Source organism: Euwallacea similis, chromosome 2 (assembly GCF_039881205.1).
Source record: "Euwallacea similis isolate ESF13 chromosome 2, ESF131.1, whole genome shotgun sequence".
Taxonomy (NCBI): Eukaryota; Metazoa; Arthropoda; class Insecta; order Coleoptera; family Curculionidae; genus Euwallacea; species Euwallacea similis.
This window is the reverse complement of record NC_089610.1, coordinates 1819992-1843179: the sequence shown is the minus strand read 5'-3', so window position 1 is coordinate 1843179 and position 23188 is coordinate 1819992. Positions and strand designations below refer to the sequence as shown.

At 35.1% G+C, this 23188-nt stretch overlaps 1 protein-coding gene and 1 long non-coding RNA gene across 2 annotated transcripts in view; one reads left to right on the top strand and one right to left on the bottom strand.

The window, feature by feature from the left end:
- caps (capricious) overlaps positions 1–23188 on the top strand; it is an 82487-nt gene that overhangs the window by 17127 nt on the left and 42172 nt on the right. The window contains exon 2 of the mRNA XM_066405575.1: positions 7447–7487. Within this exon, the coding sequence (XP_066261672.1) occupies positions 7461–7487 (27 nt within the window). The 5' untranslated portion in view covers positions 7447–7460. The remainder of the gene's footprint in view (positions 1–7446; positions 7488–23188) is intronic.
- On the bottom strand, positions 6877–21718 carry LOC136419336 (uncharacterized). Its single transcript, XR_010753091.1, has 3 exons — positions 21547–21718; positions 21171–21489; positions 6877–6996 (listed from the first exon to the last, which is right to left on the bottom strand). It is a non-coding gene; the product is annotated as an uncharacterized lncRNA (long non-coding RNA).

Genomic DNA, 23188 nt, shown 5'->3' with positions numbered 1-23188 from the left:
AAAGCCAGTTCGATGTATGTACTATGATATTGACTTTTCGTTATTTATGCATTGAACTGGATAATCCAGGGAATATTCCCCTGTATATGCCCATAACGCACGAGAATACTTACCAGAAATTTTATTATTCTGTGACCCAATATAATGGAGTTATTTATGTTATTATGTTATTATTTCAATAGGTAGATGTATGAAATTATAATAGTTTATCGTGTTTGAAATAATTACCTATAAATGCTAAAATCATGTAGTTTATGAAACTTCAACGAATATTCATTCCTAACTCATTATGGCAAAGAGGCTAATTGAACTAGAAAAACAAATACTTGTTATTACTCTATATTAATATAATTATGATCCAATTGAATATAAAACATAATAGAATAAAAGCCAAAAAATAAATAAACTATAGCCCTAATTTAGTAGTTAGCATTATGCTAATTTTAGATAATTAGTATAGAAATCCATGTTTGATTTAGTTTAATATTTTAGATTTGGCTTCAGTTGCGTATATTCGTCAATAATTTTTATCTTTTAATATTTTTTTCAATTCAGATTATCCATCCTCCCCACTCCTGCTTTGTCCTTTTATTCATTTCCTTTAGAAGCTTCTCTATTCCCTGTTTCTTTAACGTTCTTCGCGCCTCATATGCAGGGTATTTCAAAACATGTATTGGAAAATTCAGGGTGTGATTCTTTGACTCATTTTAAGAAAAAATGTTCCTATTAACATGGGTCCGCAAGCGCACCATTTTCGAGATATAGAGTGTCAAAAAACAGGTCTTTTTTCAGTTTTTTGACGATATCTCAGAAATCGTTTGAAATACATAAGTCGCATTTTGTACACCTATTATCATTAATATTAGTTACGTCTTGAGCGCTACTTCAATTTTTCCCCATATGCCAGAGGCGGAGATTTTAGGGTTGCGTGAAATTTTCATGTTCATTCATGTTGCTAATTTTTTACATGTTTTTCATCACAAAATCTTTTTCTCGACAATGGTTCGCATTAGAGTTTTCGACCATGAGTACCTTTTTTGTGTAGACCACATAGGCGATATCAAACATGTCCCTAAAATGCTAATTTTCTCAGTGGTGCAAAAATTAGTGGCAAAAAAATCTCACGCAACCCCAAAAATCTCCGCCTTTGGTATATGGTGAAAAATTGAAGTAGCACTCAAAATGTAATTAATATTAATGATAATAGGTGTACAAAATGCGACTTATGTATCTCAAACGATTTCTGAGATAGTGTCAAAAAACTGAAAAAAGACCTGTTTTTTGACACCCTATATCTCGAAAATGTTGCGTTTGCGGACCCATATTAATAAGAACTCTTTTTCTTAAAATAAGCCAAAAAATCACACTCTTCATTTTCCAGCACATGTTTTGAAACATCCTATATATTTTCTTTTCATGGTTTACTTTTCTTTCCTCTGGACCAAATGTGGTTGTGTTACTGTGTTTCATTGAGCTTTTGACTTTTCCCTATCGTTATATAAATTATGTTTTTCTTCGTAATCACTTTATCCTCTCACGCTATGTTCTCATTATGATGGTAATTTTCATGTCAAATTTCTTTCTTGTTATGATTTTTATCCTTCCTACCTTTAATCTTCTCATTTATTTCACTCATTTAAACTTATTACGAAATTCTCTAGCAATTTTCTCACCTATGAGTCTAAATCACATTCTCATTCCTTTCTCACTCTTTCCCTATCCAACTGTGGTATTTCGTATCTTCCTAATCTCAGTGGTTTTTTTACTGGTATTTTCTTCTTTGGCAACTCCATTATTACGTTTAATTAAAGGCATCTTCTATTGTTAATTTTCGCTTTTGTTTGAATTTCATTTTGATGGAAACATAAAATAGCCCGAATATCGGGGATCAGTTCAGTATATGTGTGTGTGTGCACCACAGGTGCTTCATTAATCTTCTCAATGACCTACCTACCTATACGCATGCTAATATCTCTTTTAATTTCTCTGATATGTTGCCACTCTGCTATCTATTTTTACCAGTTTGAGTACATCTAAAATAGAGATGGGTCAAACTACATTTTCAAATTTCTAAAGGTTTCCAGCATCAAAATAGAATTCATATTAGTCGATATCAGCAGGAAACAGCTTCTCAAGAATTGCGGTATTTTCAAAGGGGGGGGGGGGGGGTAACGCATAAGTACTTTCTTTTTCAAACATCTATTGTTGTTAAACATTTTATAAGTCCTCCCATTCAATACTATTAAATATACACTAAACATTTAAAAATCACATCGTAAATCAAGCGTAATGAATATCAAATTTGCAGAACAAATGTGGGCCAATTAAATGTTAATTCGCACGTCATTAAGAGCAATAAGGCCTTATAGTTGTCGAATATTGGAAACGACAACCTAATGCAAATAGAACTGCATGCTAAAATTATGTGATGATAATTTGTTGCTGCTTTCCATATGGAATTGTCATTAGCACTGTGGATTATATACTTTTTGCGGAACTTGCATAATCGAAATTTCCATGTAATTTTGTGATTCAACTCAATGAATATCGATTTGGAAGACCGTTTGTGTGAGGCCCTCGGTTTTGATCGTATATTTCCCTGAATTATTGTATAACAAAGTCAAAGAATACTCCAACAAGGCGGATCAACACACGCACACACAGAGTTTTAAATAAACGTTCACTGTTGTGTGTCGAAGCGATCAATGGTGGACCGGGAATTGTAAATTTAAAATTTATATTTATTCAGTTTATGTTAAGCCCTCAAACACATTAATTTCACATCAGGCACATATATATACTATTTACAAAATCTTTTAAGCCAAAGTCAATATTTTGTTTGGATGCAAGACGTCGATACCTACACAAGAGAAGAGCTGCTGACATAAACGGTATATACGAAAACCTTCGTGGGTACGACGGCCGGGCCTTAACGATACTAAACACGGGCATGTCAATATTAGAATAATGTTTAGATGCAGAGTGTTGTTTTTGACGTTAAACATGACCAGGTAGAAAGCCAAAGAGTTGAGGGTAATTGAATAACCGTCCATAAAACGTGTTACACGCTTGGTGTAGATTGGTTTCACACTTGTTGTTGAGGGAACATGTACATATGTCTTCTCGGCTCATAAGCTAATTACATTGAATCGTCTGAATTTGTGACACTATAAAAACGAAACAGACAGAGATATAATGATGCTCACCGAAATGCTGCCACATCCAAATTGAGAGGAGATGAGAAGATCTTTAGCAACACACGTTCCTCAAAATATAGGTCAGGCCAACAGACAAATGAAAAATACCAGAGAGAAAGATTGCTTTGTATAGGAGCCTTGGGATTTTCAATTTGTTCCCATCGAACCATTCATTTTTCTGTTTTGTCTCTTTTTATATTTAACAGGTATTTTAGGGAACTTATTGGAGATAAAAGTTTTATTTCATTTATCATCGGTTTAAATGCGTAATCAGAAATTGAATTTTATGTCGTTGATTCTAGGGCTTGCTTCCTGACAAGGTAGGTTTTCTTGCAATGTTGGTTCACTAAGGCGCAATGTTTGCAGATTAAACAGTCGAAATGTGGGTTAAAACAATATGCCAAGGTAAAACAATGTGAGAGAGTAAATATATGGAGAATTTAGGTGGATATGAAGTGGGTCAGTTGTTGTCAACGAGACGAAACTTTGTTTCCTTGATAGACCGAAAACATGCCCTTTATTAGAAAAGAAAATAGATGTACATACGGGATAGGTTTTTCAAAAGTATAAATGCCCATATCTTGAAAATTATACCGGCAATGAAAAAATCCAAAAACACATCTGTCATAATATAATGAGGGAAGATGAATGAAAGTATTCGAACTCACTACCCTCTACCAAATGCATCCCAGCCACCCCAAGTAATTTTTTTTAAATAGAACGGGCTTGGTTGCAATACCTAATCGGAAAGCATTTTCAGTAAGCTTTTCAATGGTACTAAAGTTTCTAGAATTCCGCCCTCGAATGTATCCGATAATGCCTAAAATATAAAATCCATGAGTAAGACACCTAGGCGTAAAATTAAATGGTTTTCAATAAGGAATAAGTATTATAATAAAACTAATAATTAATTTAAAGTTTTATTGTAATTAAATCAAAGCGTAAGATTTGTCGCTCAATATTAATAATTTTTTGTAATAGGTGTTTGAAATGTTATCCGTTTCAAACGATATTCACGTTCTTGATGCACATTAACAAAAGTTTCCTTAAGAATTGCACGACACTCCGCAATAATTCGTTATTTTAACTCTTCAATTGTTTGTGGTTGGGTTTTGAACACTACACATTTCAAGTGCCCTCACAAAAAGAAATCCAAGGGCGTGAGATCTGGAGACCTAGGGGGCCATTCTATCACTCTTGTCTTTCCGATGTTCCAAACTCGCGGAATAATTGTTATCCAACCACTGCCTAACGGGTAAAACAAAATATGGCGGTGCTCAGTCCTGTTGAAATCTTAGTAAATTTTCGTCCAGTTGTAATTCGTTATTTTTGTCCTGCTGACTCCTTAGCTCAAGGATTATTAATGGTTTAACAGCATTTTCTAAAAGGTTACGGAAGATTTCACCATTTAAATTACCGTCAATTAACAAAGGTCCTATGATAGCATCTCCAAGAATTCCGAGCTAAACATTTAGTTTTTGTAACTATTGAGTGCTTCCTTCTCTCATAACATGACGATTTGAATCACTCCAGATTCTGTTGTTGTGCCTATTGAGAGTATTATTCAAGTAAAATGTGCACTCGTCACTGCAGAAAACGTTTAACAGTTGTCGGGGCTGATTGGTAATCAAAGCTTGCATCATCTCGTAATATTTAATTTGTCGGTCTGAATCATCTTCGTTCAATTCTTGACGAAGTTTAATTTTATGTGGACGAAATTTATGTAATTTTCGAATTTTTCGAACCGATGCTATTGATACCCTAGTTAAAGTAGACACTTAACCGATAGACATGGATTTTGAGCAAATTGTCCGAAAATTTCGATTTGAATAAGCTCACCTAATATCCTAAGTTGATTCCTCTTATTATTGGCCACAAAACCGGTTTCTTCAAATTTCTGTATTAATTTCCTAACGTAAGAAGGATTAATGTTCGTTCCAGGATGTCGCTAGAGAAATATTTCTATGGTTCGTAAAAGAGAACGTTCCTCAGCATCATAAATAAATGCGATTTCAACCCGTTCCGCAATTGAATAAACCATGTTTGGATTGAAAATTTGCGAGAAGAAGCAGGAAGTGAAATTCAGACAATAAACAGGATTCGACGATTCACTAAGTAGAAAAACGCTCATAAATACATACCGATAAAAGAAAAATATCTGATTTTTTACATTTAACATTATTGTTAATTCTTTGATAACAATGTGCGTCGAGAAAGTGAATATCGTTTATATGATACAATTGCATGGAAAATAACGAACACCTATTAGAAAAAATTATTAATATTGAGCGGCAAATTTTACGCTCTGACTTAATTACAATAAAACTTTTAATTAATTATCAGTTCTATTACTTATTTCTAATTGAAAACTATTTAATTCTACGCCTAGGTGTCTTACTAATGAATTTTGCATTTTAGGCGTTATCGAATACATTCAATGGCGGAATTCCAAAAACTTTGGTACTATTGAAAAGCATACTGAAAATACTTTCCGATGATACATCGCAACTATGTCCGTTCTGTTAAAAAAAATAATTTGGGGAGTTTTGGTAGAGAGCAGTGAATTTAAATATCCTCTATCATATTTCCCCATTATATTATGGTAGACGTGTTTTAAAATTTTTCCACTGCCGACATAATTTTCAAGATATTGGTATTTATACTTTTAAAAACCGTCCTTGTGTACATGTACATCCAGGATAATTGAATCCAGTTTCTGTATTTAGCTTACATTAATACCAAACACAAAAACGATAAGAAATACATAAGATGAAGACCAATAATGATCCCGTCAGTGAAGAAGAACAATAATGAAATTAGTGGACGAAAAATACAAAGAGAATAAAGGGTAACCGGAAACATGAAAAATTGAATGAGGCTGAAAATCTACGGTTACCAAACGATTCATACAGAGCTAGACGAGAAAGCCAATAATGCACAACAGAAGCCTCAAATCAGAAATGCAAAATATTAAGGGAGAACAAACAATCAATCAAAGAAGGCTTTAGAGAACATCTTTGATTTACCTTTAGAATTTTAAGTCCGGGTTTTTCCGGACGTTTTGAAGATTTTCTTCACTTTTTCTTTTTGTTAAAATTGTCTTTTTGTTGCTTGAAGTTTTTCTCATGTTGACTTGAAACTAGATTCAAGTATTCGTCATACAAAAAATTTAAAATTCTCACTTAATCTGAACAAAACCGCAAAGTTCGCTATATTGCAGAAACCTGCTAATCAACATTTGATTAACATTTAACTTCACTTATTTACTAATACAAGTTAGTTAAATTCGATGTTAATTATCCCATTACTAACACGTATCGAAAACGGATTAACTTTTTATTAAATCCGGTCCGAATGAATAATGGCACTTGTCGCTGCAAGCTTTGGGTTTAAATTATTAGCGGGAAATATCGCATAATTTATTCATGCATTTACAATTATTATTATTCGCCTGGAAATGGCAATATTGGTAGCCGACGAATCACAATAGAAAATAATTTATTTTAGTAATAATTAAATGGCCGACAATGAGCTCTGTTCGGTGAATCGGCCATTGATTATTCAAAGACCTCCTGCTGATGATGCACTAAAGCTGGCTCCACACTACCAATTTCTGAGCAAGTAAAGGAGTAATTGAAGACCTGATCTTTATTGGGCCTTGAGAGACCCCATTTGGAATGTAACAATGGTTTGAGTCTCATGACTATCAATTACTTCTTGCGGCATGTGAATCTTGCCTAGCTATTATGTACCACCAGTGAAGACGATCCATTAAATCATTTAAAAATTTTACTTCCTCCTAAAAATTATTATGATCCATTAAAACAAATTGTTCTCATAAATCGGATCAATAAATATGTCGCCGCCGGAGCCAATCTGCCAGACACATGTTCTGGTGCAAGACACCATAAACATACGTACGTGTGCGTCTCAATTAAGGTAAATGTTTAAATCTTGGGAATACCTTTCATTTCTGTACTAAGAGAAAGTTCATTGACTGATTGGGTTTCAGTTCGGGGCATATCTGATGATGAGAAAGTGAGATTTAATAATTGGAAATATGGCACGAATCGAGTGCCTATTGAATTACTTATGAGGCTGATCGACATTTTAGATTAAGTGATTTTTTCGTCACCTGATCGAGAGCTGGAAGAACACTCTCGCATAGCGAATTGCTGAACCTAATTAGGAATTTAGAAGATGTGTTTGACTTGTTTTTCTATATTGGTAATTTGAATTTCTTTTTCAGGTGACATGGTTTAGATGGTGGTCCAGGAGCTCATAAATATGGTGAGCTAGAGTTTTTTTTACTAAAACTATATCTGAGGGTATTAGTCATACTAAGCGAACATAGCTGGGGGTTTAGAGGAACGATCAAAAATTGCAAACTAAATTGCCACTTCCACGAATTAACATTAAGGACCTGGCAAAATTTATTCTGCAAATATACTTCGAGAAGATGTACCTACTAATGTGCGTATATTTACATATAGGGGAATACTGAACTGTGATTTGGATGAAGACAGAATTCTTCACCTGTGTGCTTGAACTGCGGTTTGAAGAAAAGAGGAGCTCTTCAGCTAAGCTGTTTTCGACTGAATAAATTTCCGAATATCCTTCAACTCGCATCAATGTGGAATTGATTCTCGTTTGCTTTTCCCTAACTAGACAGTTATCTTCTATCATCAAGATAGAGCGTAAATGCATCTGTGGTTTGGTGAAGAGTAAATATCTGCAACTCAAGTTTCTTCGGAGCAGTAAATTCTTAAATATTCTCTATTGGTCGCAATCAAATACAGAGCATCCAGACAAATAAAGCTTTAATTTGCAAATACTTAAGTTTAACAGCAATTCTATTATTTTTCGAGCAAAATACTTTTAAACGTGTTTTCTTAGCTAAAAAGCTCTTGAAAATAGTGATTCCACTCTCATCTCCGGTATTTCTCAGTGACTATAGTGAGGTCGAGAGATCGCAATGGATGAAACGAGACGCATTGGATGAGATGAGAAAAGGCCCAAAACATTTCAATTCTAGAAAATGTTTATAAGAAGCTTATCCCACCTAAACGTGGACAATCTTCTAGTTAAGTCAAAATATTAAAATTCTCAATTTATTCAATTAAAAAACAGTGGCGTAAAGATACCGTATTGGATCAACAGATACAAGTCCATTTTAGGTATAAAACTCCTATTTTATGACTCGTTTTGCATCCTACAGATGAAAGAACATTTTTCTCGTAATATCTCGAATCCCATTCAGCTGGGGAGTTTTAAAAAAATTATTTTTTGATCATAACCTTCAAACTGCTCCTGATCTCTTATGGAGCATTTTCAGACCCCTACGATATTTTCGCCCAAAATATTATTTCCGTGATTCCCGGACACCCTGTACATAACGGAAATATGCGTGTTCGGAAACATCTAGAAAATAAGCTCCTATTTTGCCTAAAAACTGTCTACACTAACATATTTGAATGCTCACCCTTATGCCGTAAAGAAATTTAAACAGTTTCGAGGGTTCATCCACTTAGGAATTTATGTATTTCTGGGTAACAGACTGTAGACATTGATGAAAGTGGCGCGTGTGTGAGTAAATAGAAAGGGGGTGCATACGAGGGCCGGAAACATAAAAAATGGTAATAAGACATTTTTATATTCCGACACGAAATAGGAAGATATGGCGGCCGGCTGCCGTGGGAGTACGAAAACCCGTAACAAGTTTCGAAAAAGAATATAAATTTACCAAAACGTCGGTTGATATCAAATAATAATGGCCGCATTGAGTTTTGTGTCACGTAAACGATATGCTTTATTAAGCAATCAGTAGGAATACGCACGCAAGGAATTTTAATATTATCATTGCCTAAGAAGTACTCCGTAAAAGTCGAAAAATTGTTTTGAAATTTTCGGTATGCCTAATATGAAAGGCAATATGACTGTAATCAAAACTCTACGACTTCCTAGAAAGTTTTTCAGATATAAATCCTTTTATTTCCCATCGTTCTTTACAAACATAAACAATAAAATTTGCATTGTTTAGGGCTTTTACAAGGCACTAAATGCCAAACCATAAAATTTTAAAACCAGCTTTTCCATGTGCTGCAAGTTAACGACACAGAACGAATAAATAAAATGCGATTCAATCATAAAAACTTGGGCTTTGTAATTTTTCTTTGTCCGAGAGAATGATAAATTAAGATGGATCACATTAAAAATTATGCTTCATAAATTCAAGAAACTGCAGAAAAACACAAATGTTAAGGCAATTTACTGGCCCTGATAATGACTCATTAACGCGTTCGATAAAGGTAAGTTCCCATTCCCCTCATGAATGTAAAAGAATGTACCTATCACTGCGTTATCTAACGCACTTCTGAGAAACAATACTTAGTAATTCTCTGGTAACAATAATGTAAAATTCAAAAGCCTCATTACCAACGAGGGAGTATATTATTAAATAAAGTTATCGAGCAATTAGGAACCAGCTGCATACAAAGTGGTTTTAAGCAGGCTTTGCAACCACTGGAACTATGTTGTAAATTAATTTCAATTTTAACAATTTTGTAGATTAAAAGTTGCATTAACTAAGTGTTTCCAAGCTGCGGGTTTCGATGTTAAGTAGGAAGGAGTTGAAAGTTTGCTTTCTAATTAATTTACGTGCAACAGAACATGAAATTATTAATAAGCGAAAATGTGACGATACAATTCTTCCATCAGCATTGAACTGCTGATTGGCAATGAAGACTGCAAGTAAGGCCTCAGACTTTCAAAATTTTTCTTAATTAGATACATGTACGTCTATGGTTCAAGTGTGTTCGTTATCCATATCGTTCGTACTTGGAAAACAAGCAATCTAATATGCAAAAATAAAACCTAATTAATATTCCGTAAAGGGGGAATAAGTGGGCACCAGCCGGCTTTACAATAACAACAGAGAAGCCCACTCGTTGCTCTGTCATGAACTTTTTTTAGCGTCTGTCCTACAGCCGTTAATTGAAATACGTTGAGTTGGATCTTTCATTCACAAATTTTGAAGCATTTCGTAAAAGCATACAAAATAGCTACCTATTAAGGATTACCAAATAGGGCACATTTCTAGTAAATGCTACTAAAGAATCATTGGGTTCATTATAGAATTTGCAGCAGTCGAGCGCTGCAGGCTGAATGTGGTCTGTAAGCCTACGCAATTTCTAAAATACAATGTCACGAGGTATTTATTTTCGCAATTTTGAATCTAAAATGGAAATGGCTTTTCCATGGTACTCGATATAAGATCCATATCAGTTGAGAAGACCACAAATCAGAACTTAAAAAACCGATATTTTCCTAAAAATATCCAAGGAGATTAAGTTCACTTACTTTTTATTCGTGTGACGAGTCAGGAATCTCTTAAAGCAATCACCTTCAAAATTTCCTCCAATTAACCATCTCTGTAAGCTCTTAACTTTTGCACCAACAGGGTATAATAAATCTTTTACCTAGTGAGATATCGAGTGACCTTGACACCTATTTCCGCCACCTTTTTGAACCGGTTCAAATTTTAAGCCGATATCTCAGAAATCCATGGAGTAATTTTAATAATCCCTTAAAATACAGGATATACCAAAATGAGAGAGTCGACGCTTAACTCAGAAGGAAATAAAAGCAAAGATTTGTAATAATATAATTTATTTCCAAACGTAAACATTTTCAAAACTTACTTAAAACTTGGCAAATTTAATGAAATCAGAAGACTATGCGTTCAATGGCATTGTCAACAATGATATGAGCTGGTGACAGCGTTCTTGTCAATTACACAAGAATATAAATGACATCACATTCATTGTAGCTTATTTTCCAGAAATCGAAATCAAAAATTACATTTTTTTTCGTCTAATTGAGACACCAAATCAAAATTCAATAAGAGATAAAAAAAAGTTGCGTAACGGATCGGGAATTTCACCCAAAAAACCGACCATCTTCATGAGTGAATAAAAAAGTTCTGGTGTATGTAACATTCGACCTTCTAACAATTGACCACTACCCCTGATGGTTTTAGAATAATAACCCCCGCCGAATGTGCCCTGAGAAACAGAAAGGTTATACACCAAATTTCGTTGCAATCTATACAGGGTGTTTCCTAAATATTAGGCAAAAATTTAGTGGGCTTTTTTCTAAATAATTTTAAGAATTTTTTGTCCTTCGATGACTTTTGGAAAAATGCTTTGTTTCTTAGATACAAGGTGATAAATGTTTTTCATGAAATTTATTAAAAACTACAATAATTGTTCAAAATGACTGCCGCCAACTTAGATGCATGCTTCTAATCTTCTCATTGACAGCCAAATTCTTTCAAAAATACCAGGACTGTTTTTTATTGAATTGCACTTATCAATTATGCGATTTCTCAAATCTTCCAGATTTTCCACTGGATTAGTGTAAACTAATGATTTTAAATGATTCCATAGGAAATAGTCCAGAGGGTTCAAGTCTGTGGATCTAGTTAGCTATAAGTGAGGTCCACCACGACCGATCCGACCATCTCCATATGTTTCCATTAAAAATCCTCGAGCAATCCCACTAAAATGCCCTAATAAAAAATTTAATAAACATTTATGGCCTTGTATCTAGAGAACAAAGCATTTTTCCTAAAATCGTCAAAGGACAAAAAATTCTTAAAATTACTCAGAGAATGGCCCTGTAAATTTTTGCCTAACATTTAGGAAACACCCTGTATAGTCTTTTTCGACCTATCTGCAAATTTTAAAAAAGAAGTAACACTTTAACCGCCCGTATCTCCAGAAAAAGGCAATTATGTATATAGATATAGCACCATGAATTGAAATATTTTTGACCAAAGAATATGTGGTTAAGCGTTAACTCTCTCATTCTGGGACATCCTGTATACCTGAAACCACCCGCGGTGACTTTAGAATTCCTCAGATTTTTGAGAATTATGAGTTTTTCAGCAGTTTTCAGTTTTCAGAGACATTCATTTATTACCGAGGAGGTATGTATCACTTCCTTCTGGCCGTCTTTTACGCTAAAACAGTTTTTAAACTTAGACAAGGGTAAAAAACTAGAATAAAAAAACCTAAATTAGTAAAAAACTATTTACAAGAAAAGCTTAAAATAATGAAAAAAACAAGGTTAGAAAAACGCTTCTAATGAAGTAGAAATTATTGAGTAAAATCCCATCTTAAGCGAAAACTAAAATAAAAATCAGCTCAAACATGGATCTAAAATTAAAATGAAACAAAGCTCTTGTAAAACCTTAAAATTCGTAAGAGAAGGAATTGGGAAAGAATTAAAAACTCTACTGAGCTCAATCCAGAACGTAAAAGGAGCAAGAAATGGAACTGAGGTCAAGAACTACTTGGAAAGAAAGCGAGCTCAATAAAAAGAATCCGGCAAGAAAATTTCCTGCAGAAATATTTCGTGGAGTAATTTCCTCAAAAAAATACCTCTTCCTGTAATCTAAAAAATCGAAATCTACTCGAAATTAAAACACAGGGATAAAAAGCCTCCACTAGCTCCAATTTCTTCATACACCCTATCTCTTTTAGGTGCTTGGACAGTTTAGTTGTGACGCCCTCCAAGCATGAATGTCTGTATGCATTTGGCACTTTCAGACCTGTCCTGTATAATACGATGTACAATACGATCAATTTCGCAATCTTTCGTGAGTCTGCAAAATCCCGGCAGTTTTATTTAATATATTAAATTCAAGCCCTGGAGTGTTCCACCAATTGCTTAACCACCTCCCAAGGGGATTATCTAACCTGAGCTAACCTACCCTGAACTAACCTAAATACGAAGTGTACTATAGGGACTCATATGCCAAACCGCTGATAACTATAAAGATAATAACGACTTTGCCTGAATAATGTGCTATCGTGATGTCCTGTTCAGTTGTTAATTTACCATTGATCAGAACAAAGCTCTCACCTTTTAATGCAAATAGTAGTTATTTTCAGGTGGTAATTGCGCTACCCTCTCGACCCAATTTCAGTACTTTTATTATCAGTAACTCCGTTCGATCTGATATAAATATATTTATTATATCTGGCCATAAATATTACAATGCGCGTTCATATTTATTAGACACGTTCGACAAACAAAACATCTGATTGCTTCCCTACGATGTAAAATTATCGATAATGTTTACATATTTGATTCGATCAGTAAACTATTATGCAGACATTAGCGCAACGCCTGCGGCCTTCTATTAGTTTGCGTGTTACTGAAGTCTTGAGCATGTTAAATCTATCATATTGTACTATAGGGAAACTTTTTTTTAAGCCACTTAATACCAAGGCCCATCTATGGAGGTCGTTGTACCCCAGTTTAACCCCATAAAGTTCAAATTCCGGGGAAGAAATGTCAACGTAAGCCACTGATCGTATGCGCTCGACATTTCCCTATTGCCATCACGCTTTGTTATCGAGAGTACTGTTTGTAAATTCAAACTATCCATAGGCAAATTGTTTTTATGCTAAATAACCAATTTTAATCACATGCGGATTAAATAATCGTATACGTAATAGGTATGCCTTTTGTGCTCTGCTTTATGCGAGCTATCTTATCGGAAGTAATGATCAATGGAATTGTAATGGGTGTAATTGTGGTCTCTGGATTGTGATTGTTCCTGTACGAGAACAACATGAAAAGAGAGTTGACTTCTTTTCGGGTCAATGTGTAATGATGTATTGTGACAATTGCTTGAGATTATCTAACGTCATTGAGTGAATTCTATAGAGGTGGGAAAACGAAAATTATGGCGAAATAAAGATTCTTTGTTAAAACGTTCTCGTATTCGCAAGAACCTAATTGAGACACCTCCGCCCAAAGACCTCCACCACTGCCTTATTAAATATATACTGAATTAGTTAAAACCAGGCTGTGCGTGACGAACCTCAGTCACGCACGTGCCAGTTCCAAACTCGCTCCTCCTGTAAACGCAGCTTTAGGGCGTATTTTACTTTAGCTGCATAATGTGGTTGCCGAAAGTAATGCGACAAGTAATTTCCGGAATATTTCATATCTCTGATGCCACCCTGATACGCCTAATGTAATAGAGCTAAAGCAAGAGCTGTGGCACGAACACGATCTCTCTCTTTCTCTCTCTCTCTCTACCATTTTCCTTTCAGTCCCAAATCAAGTCTGCAATTTCATCTCGTCAAAATGGCACATTAAATAGATAACATCTGATTAAGCTGTTCCGACTGAGTAATGATTCGTGTTGTTTGCATATAAGGCTTTAAATTCAAACGCACCTCCGCAGTAAAGAGAGACTTTGAGGGAGGAAGAGCTTTATTTATGGCTCATTGTCCGGTTCTTAACCCGTCAAAAATCCCGTGTTTTCGGTCACTTAGTTAACTGCATCAAACAGCGATAAACTGCGCCAAACAGTCGCTTAGAAGACATTATATTGTTTGTTTGCCGCCCTAAATAGTGGAAAAGTTCCGAGGAAAAAATTAATATATAGCCAATTAAAAGTGTTTTGTTACCGGAGGCGGCAAGCACTTGTAGTTTTACGATTGTTTGGCGTCAATTCACTTCTAAAACGGCGGAAAAATTGAGCGTTTTGTTTCGAAGGCAATTAATTTCCTGCACCGGGGATTTGAAATCTCAAATCTGTGAGATAGGGTATATTTCGCCACACTATGGAGCGATTTGCTCTAATGGAAACGTACTTTTTTCCGTCCTTAATATCAGATTCTCTGTTCTAAGTGAACTGTAAATTCATCTGCATCTCCATCATCATCATCATCATCATCATCATCATCATCATCATCATCATCATAATTTTCATCATTTCACTACATCAGCTCAGATGAGCATGGTCCTGCATCAATCTACTCTATGTCGTTCCAGTTATCTGCTCCGCTGTGCCTGCATACATCAGATTCAGAAAACATCAGGATCCTGCTCACGCAGGATTTTTAACCACTCCCCGATAATAGAGTGATTAATCACAAAACAAAATCGAAAATTTCTCTATAAAGACGATAGCTATTGAAAACGAGAACAAATTGAGAAAGTAAATTTCCCTCTAAAATGGAAGAAAAGGGAGGATAGAAGAAATGCTAGGAAGGCATCAATATTCACATATAAATAGAACAGAAAGGGAATAGGAAGCTAAACCAAAGCGATTTTCACTCCAATTATTGATTCAAATGAAAAATTAAATGAAAGCGACCTCTCAACTAATTGTTCGACCACTCTGCTCTTATTCTCTATAAACCTATAATGAACTTTACAGATCAAATGAAGTCGATGAAATAACCATTGAAATAACTCGAATATTTGAAAACTATGTGGATTCAAGCACTCTCGAATATCAAGATAAATGAAGCTTTTCTGTACATTTTCCTCTCTACAAAAATGTTTAATAACGAAATTCGCCCAAACCAAAAAATGAATTTTTGCTGTAATCCAGATCGTGCTTTGCGGCTAACATTTCGCTAAACTGGAACAAATAACAGCTGATTGTTCAATCTTTCTGTTCTGCGTTGCTACAAATGTCTAAGAAACTCTAACACCTCTTCCCTTTTACACATTTCCACGCAATCAATTCTTGAGGGTGTGAGATGAATGATTGAGGCAATTTTCTAAACCAGAGAAAAATATTGATTTCGTAAATTACGCAAATATCTAAATTGTGAATAATCTGCATCTTAAAAATACTCGTGGAGATAGTGCTCCCAATGGGTTGGGACTCAGCAAAGCACTGATATATGAAAATCTGAGTAGCTGGAACAAAAATTTTAGTTATTTTCCTATCAGACTGACAGGTTAAAATGAAAATTTTCCTGTCTCATTAATAGAATATTCCTCAATCGATACTGAACTTCCTTTCAAACTCTCATAATGATTTCAACCACACCAAGTGCACAAATTAATAATATCAAGGCTGCACCATAATTATTATCGCCGAAGAAGGATATTTAATCACCGTCATTACAGTGCGGCTGGTGCACTCATAACCCAGCCCTATCATTATGAGAAATGATTCAAAGATTGTAGAGATACATTAGAGCGGGATCTTAAACAAGGAGAGCAGTGTGAGGAATGTGAGATTATTATAGGTTAAAAAAATGTTGGTTTTGGCTCGTAACGGTATGTATGTATAAAGGCTTATTATTAATCAAACTTTCTTTATGTTCCATTAAGCCAAAGGAATATTTCTGGAGTGAATTAGTGGTATTGTTAACGGTTAAATAATTATTTAAAAGTATATTATAAGTAGAAAGCGCGTTTGCTTACTACAGTTACTTTAGTTCATAAAAATTACATAACAAATTATCACTCTTAACTTGAGATAATTCTTAGCTTTCCCAAGGTATAGGTATAATTTCAGGAAGTCCAATAACACCTTTCTTCAATTCTAGCTTTAATGGCAACGTTCAGTTCAGAACATTGAGATATTAGTGAAAACTGGGCTCGTTTCGATTATTCAGATTTTGCATTCATCTTAGAGTATACAGTCACATTTTTGAGTTAAAAATAATTCTCAACAAGGATAAGCGATTTATATTGGGAAGGTTTATGAACGATAATGGACATTCTAAAACTTTCTTTTAGAGTTTAAACGTGAATTGGAACGAGATTTTGGAATAACGTTTCTCCAAATTTTTATTTTTTTTCGAATCGCTCTGAAACTCATCGAAATTTTTCTCATTTTTCGCCTCTTGAACCCCAAATTGCGAAACTTTGCCCCAATTTAACCGCCCTCGTTTCCATTACGGTCACCAAGATCCTCATGGTTCAGCTCCGGAATTTGACATTGTATATCTATACAGTACACAGATTTCAACTCCCTGCGTTATTCATTCATTTTGGGTCTAGCGAAGTAAATCACTTCCTTAACAAAATACCTCACTATCTCATAAGTACTCGTCCTCAGTTTTTGGAAAACTGCATATTCAGGCCTGTATTTTTGTAATTTATGACGCTTTAGATCCTGGCCGGTGGAAGTTAGTCTCATTATATTTTATTCATAGGTTTAATTTTGCATGAGGTTGATGACTCTTTGCGGGACTACGAACTTGAATCAAGGGCAAAGCATAACTTGTATAACCTTCCAACACGCGATGGCGTATCGCCCTAACCAAGTTTAAGGAAACTGCATAAAGTAATTGCAATTTCACTAAAGCAGGAGAGTTATTACTAAAGTATGCAAATATTTGTCGATGCCGTACCCGCTCGCTGACGCGGAACTTCCAAGAAACCTTATCCGCTCCGGGAGCAAACTTGTTAGAAAACTTCGGGTTTAGCGGAATTTTTCCTTTTGCGCCGCTTCGTTGCGGTCTCAAGATAAATTTATACAATTAATACCTTACAAATTACGTGCCGCATTAAATTTAAGTATCCCCGCGTATTTTAATTTCCTTAATCCGCTCGTTTAGCTCCCAGTGTGTTATTTTTCTGCTCCTCCGAGCGAGGCCCCGTTTTATTTTATCACCGCAGAAAAAAACGCTAAAATTAATTATGGCCTGAGCAAGGAGGAGAAATATCGCGCAAACTTACCAGAGATAAATGACATCGTACCGCTCTTTCCGGGAAAAAATGTGTTACTTTTGTAAAAGGTCGAAAAAAGGTGTTGCTCAGTCACCTTAAAAAGACGAATATACCCACACCCATCCACCAGGAAAGCGTTTTTAATTCACTCAAAGCCGATTAATATTCATGCAAGGCTTCAGCTGCTCGGGCCAATAAAAAATTAAAACGGGCTTACGGAAAAACGGGAAAACTTTGCAAACAAGCTGAAATATTTCCCCTGCCATGCCATAACGTAATTTTCAGTCTCAACCGGGCCTTCACTTTGACAATTTTAAATTGCTTCCCAAACTTTTTTCAGTCGCCATTGAGCAACCATGTTTTCTTAAAAACTGCGGATAATGTTCCACTCAAAGACGGCCTTAATTGAAGTTTGTGATACCACTAAACCGTAACAAAAATAGACATCACTCTTCGAGAATTAGGTCGGGATTTGTTTACGACACATAACGACTGAACCGACAGGCATAGTTAATCGACTAATGTGGCTAATTATTTTCAGTGATAGCATATTATCGCTTAATGAATTTACAGCACCAAGGCTAGGCGAGACTAAATTTAACCTGTTTAATAAACAGATTAGTACTGGGTATCAGGGCATTCTGATGGATAGAGGGAAATTGAGGCGCCTGGGAGTAGCGGATCCAGAATACCAATTAAAACGTTTCAATATGAGAATGATCCAAAACCATGGTCTAGAAATCCTGGATATAAAATCGCTTTTTCGCAATTTTGACGCCCCTTTCTAGCAAATGAGTCACTAACCCATGACGTTGAAATCGGGGAAAATAACGTGACCACAACCCCCTTATGTCTTATATGTGCCGATTTTGCTGGCGCATCACGCGTCTCTAACATCAAAATTACGTCATAAGGACACTAATACATGGCGACCTTCCATTAAAAAAAACTCTCCCCTTTTACGGGAATGCCTGTAATTATTTGTCTTAGTCTTTTGATATCCCGCATTGGATTCATCCAATGACCTCTGATATCAGAGACCTCATTGACTCCGTATATCCCATTTGACATTTGATATCACCGAAATTTACAGAATTTCCATTTAGGTACACCAGAAACGTCCCATAATGTAATGTTGTTATAATTAAAGTTAATTTGATGAGAATAAATTTCTTATCTTACCAAATGAGCTAAAGTTTAAGTTGAACATAGCCTCAGCTGCGGTTGTATAATCGGAGCTTAATGAGAGGGTTTCTGTTAGAGTACCTCGTTTTTCATCAAAACTGATTGAAATTTAAATTCATTTCTTCATGAAGCTTTCTTGACGTCTAATCCAAACCACCTCTGATAACCTGTAAATTTGTCCATCTCTTCAATCCATTGGATGACATCGTCATAGAATGACTCAAGTGATAAGAGCAGCACTCAATGCGTATTTCCCAGAGGTGCCGCATAAGATATAATTTATGCATATCATTCGCCATCTAAATCAATAATATAAAAATTTACTGTAGCTGCCGCTATATTCATTTTCATCGTGAAGCGCATTAGTCCTGATCAGGCTCATTATGTCATCCCTGGAGACTTTTCCAAGGATGTTTTTTCGTATTTATCTTGCTTATTGCTTTTCGCTTTAATGGCCTATTATGGAACTTAATAAAATATTGAGTGCCCGAAACTATTGATATTTAGCAATTTTCTGGGGATTGTAACGAATTTGGTAGCTTTAATATCTTCTATGGGGCTGGGAGCTTATGTGAGCTTAACTGTGATGAATGGCCGGTCATTTGTACTCACTTAGACCAGAAGTAGAGTTTCCATTTTCAAACCTAGGATTCCATATACGTGCCTTATGATAGATGTTTTTTATGAAGTTTTTGTTATATTTTGGGATTTAGAATACGTGTTTGAATTTATGGCATTATTTTCAGAAACACCTTATACCATGTGTCCCCAGATAGGTAAACCACCTCTTGTAAAAGATTTAAAAAATTCGATTTAAATCATCATTTTTTGGGGTTTAGCCCTGCTTGGTTAAAAACTAATTTCTAACACAATTTCACTTTTAGAAAATCAAGTATACATTGGAAATTTTCAAAAAAAACCTATTCTCCTGTAGAGTAAAGTGTATTTTCTGTGTCAAATACGACATAATATTATTAAGGAAAGTTGTTCAGAATCGGGACCTAAGCCCATATACCAAATTTGAAAGTCCTCGGTCAACTTTAATTTGTCTCGTTTTGTTGTATTTCCCAAATCACAAAATTTTATTTTTAGCAATAATTTTGTGACGAACTTTCTTTAAATATTCGACAGTCACATTTCTTTCAAAATGACTGGTACTCTGCGAATTCTACACAAATGATTACTGATTGGCTAAATGATCAATTTGGTGAAAGATAGTTTGGGAGAATAAGCCAGATATCTTGGCCGTCTAGATCCCCAGACCTTACGATAATGGATTTTTTTGTCTGGACAAGAAAGAAACAAATAGTTTAGGAAGAACACATTCCAAATGGTACAGAAATATAAAAAAAACAGGATAACACAGGCAGTTCAATTAATTCCTAGAGAATACGTACAAGCAGCTTTTAAGGAATTCTGACACTATTGAAAAATGTGCAAAGTTGGGAGGAGATTTAGTGGAGCTTTAAATTTAATATAAGATTATACATTTTTTAATTTATCTAATGATAATAATTTATCAATTTAATAAAACAAAACTTGGTAAAAATAAAATTCGTTGATTTAGAAAATACAAGAAAATGGGAAAAATCAAAGTTGGCCGAGAACTTTCAAATTTAGTGTATGAGCTTAGGTCCCGATTCTAAACAATTTTTTTTAATAACATTGTATCATATTTTATACAGAAGAGACACTTTGTTTTACAGGAAAATAGATTTATTAAAAATTTCCAAAACGTACTTGATTTTCTAAAAGTGAAATTATGTTAAAAATTAATCTTTAACCAAACAGGAATAAACCCCAAAAAATGAAAATTTAAATCGAAAATGTTTTACCTTTTACAAGAGTCGATTCACCTATCTGTGGGTATACTGTATATTGAAGCCTCAATTTCACCACTTTTAAGAAATAGAGAAGCTATTTAGTTGGATTAAAGAATTTTTAATGTGTAAATCCGCACTAAATGGGCTGCTATTTGAAACAGTTCTCTTGCAATCACCACTTCCTGAGACGTAACTACTAAACCCAACTTTAGTTCAAAATAGGATAATTATTATGCAATTAACCACTCAATTTCCCTGATAATTGATCGTCTAGACCATGTTAAGGGAAAAGAATATGACACTGTTAGTCTAGCACCTAATGGGTTCATTGGTAATTATAAAATTAACCTTGAAACCGTCCAAAGGTTAGAAAGTCATTTAGCTTAATAACGAGCTTACTCGTGTTTAAAATTTCCGGTTGCAACATGTTCGCGGTCATCAACCCATCCTAAAAAACTCTCACCTGCCCTCCAGCTCCATTGAAACTTCCCTCAACAGTGAATTTTACTTTCAAAAACTCGCCTTTGTCGCCAATTTGCATTTCATTTCGGGCATGACCGGGGTACAGAGCTCGTCGGATCTTGTTTACATAAAACCCTTTCAAGACATGCGGTCCAAATTCGATAAACTTCCTTTCAAGTTCGAGTATGGGGCCTCTCTTTAACCATTTAACCCTTTCTGTACTGGCACTAGGATCAAAATCCCGCAATATATCATAATCTTAACCTTTAAATGTGTCGGTTTTAATAGATCTCATCCATAACCCTTATGGAAGTTTTTACCTAAAAATAAAGGCTTTATCACTCACACCTTGTCAACACGGAAATCCATTATGTCACCTTTAACAACTCTTCAGAATGGCTAACGCATACATTATTTGCAGTTAAATATACAGAGGGCTTTGTGTACAGAGTGTCGTATATATCCCCGATTGTAATAGAGCAACGGTTCATGGTCAAAATAATTATATTGCTGTAGGTCCCTTTGCTGAGAGGGTGGAAAGAAATCGGCTTCGAGCATCAAAACCTATAGACATAAAGGCTGGAATTCGGACATCTGAAAGAGAATAGGGATTGTGGGTCTCTATGTGTGGGTACACGAACATGAGGCAGTTAAGGGTCGTGACTGAAACGAACCCTTAATGAATCGCAAAGTGTGAGGGGTACGGGATTAGGGTAGTTAAAAGGGAAAGAGAATAGTGCACAGTAACTGTAGTTAGTCCAGATGGTTATCGCACACACAAAGTGCGTTTGTCTAGATTTCCTGGGGCAGGGTTGAAAATGATTTGTTGGGCTGAACTAGCGATCATCTTTGTAAAGTTTGAGAAAAATTTTCTAGGAATTTCGCAACATCCGCGGGATTTATGTCGATGTGTACACGATCGGTTTACCCTCCCGAGCCCCAAAACATGCGATAAGAATACCAATAAATCTTGCTTTTATGCCAAACGTCGAACAAAATGGATTTATCTACGCTGTTTCTATAATTTACAGATATCAGAGTACTCCCTTTTTCGGGGGTAATGCTCCGAGTACAATAAGACTTACTTTTTGCGGGGGATTATTGGTATTTATGGGAAATGGGCGTGCATGTCTAATGTTGGTTCGGATATATTGGTTCTCGTGTACTTAGGGGACAAATAGACAGAAAACGAATGAAATAAATTTTACAAAAGCATAGACATAAACAAATATCGCGTTAATGCTTCTTCCTATTATTCATCCAAAAGTTCGAACAACTTCACCTTTTTTGTAATTTTCCACATTTGTATGGCAACAGTATGCCATTTAAATGCTCCTCTTTTTCAGATCTTGCACATCCCGGTCTATGGCCCTTTCTTTATGCGGATTCCAGATTTAAATCCTTCTCACACGTTGAGATGTTGAATGAATCGGCCCCAATCGACAAAGCATCCATTAAGTTTGGTTTAATACATAAATCTTCGAGGTGTGCAATTCTTTTCTCTTTTCTTCTACTACTTGTTTCAATCTATTCCTTCCTCACCCCACCCCCCTAATTTGTTCTTTGAACTTTTCCTCTTCATCATGAATTTTCAATCTTGTATATTCCAAGCAGTAATTTTTTATCTATTTTACTTCCCTTGTCATTCTCAGATTCCTATTTATGTTCGCCTCCGGATATGTAGTTACTACCTTTGCACAAATGTGGTTACTTTTCATACCATCCCTCAAATGAGGCTAGCTCAGAAGGAGAGATAGATGTTATGGTTCTTTTCTAAGAGTATATAGTAGATGATACCATTTAAAAAACAAAAAGTCCCCGGAATTGCATTTCGAAGGCTCTTGGCATTCTATCAAGAGTGGTCAATGTACAATCCAAAATTTTCTTGATGTGTCAGCAATGATGCAAACCGCAGAGATTTGAATTACCAGACATTAACTGAATCAAAGAACATGCTGTCAAAAGGAATTGCAAAATTTTTAACTTTGAAATTTGAAGTTAAAAATGATCCAGAAGATG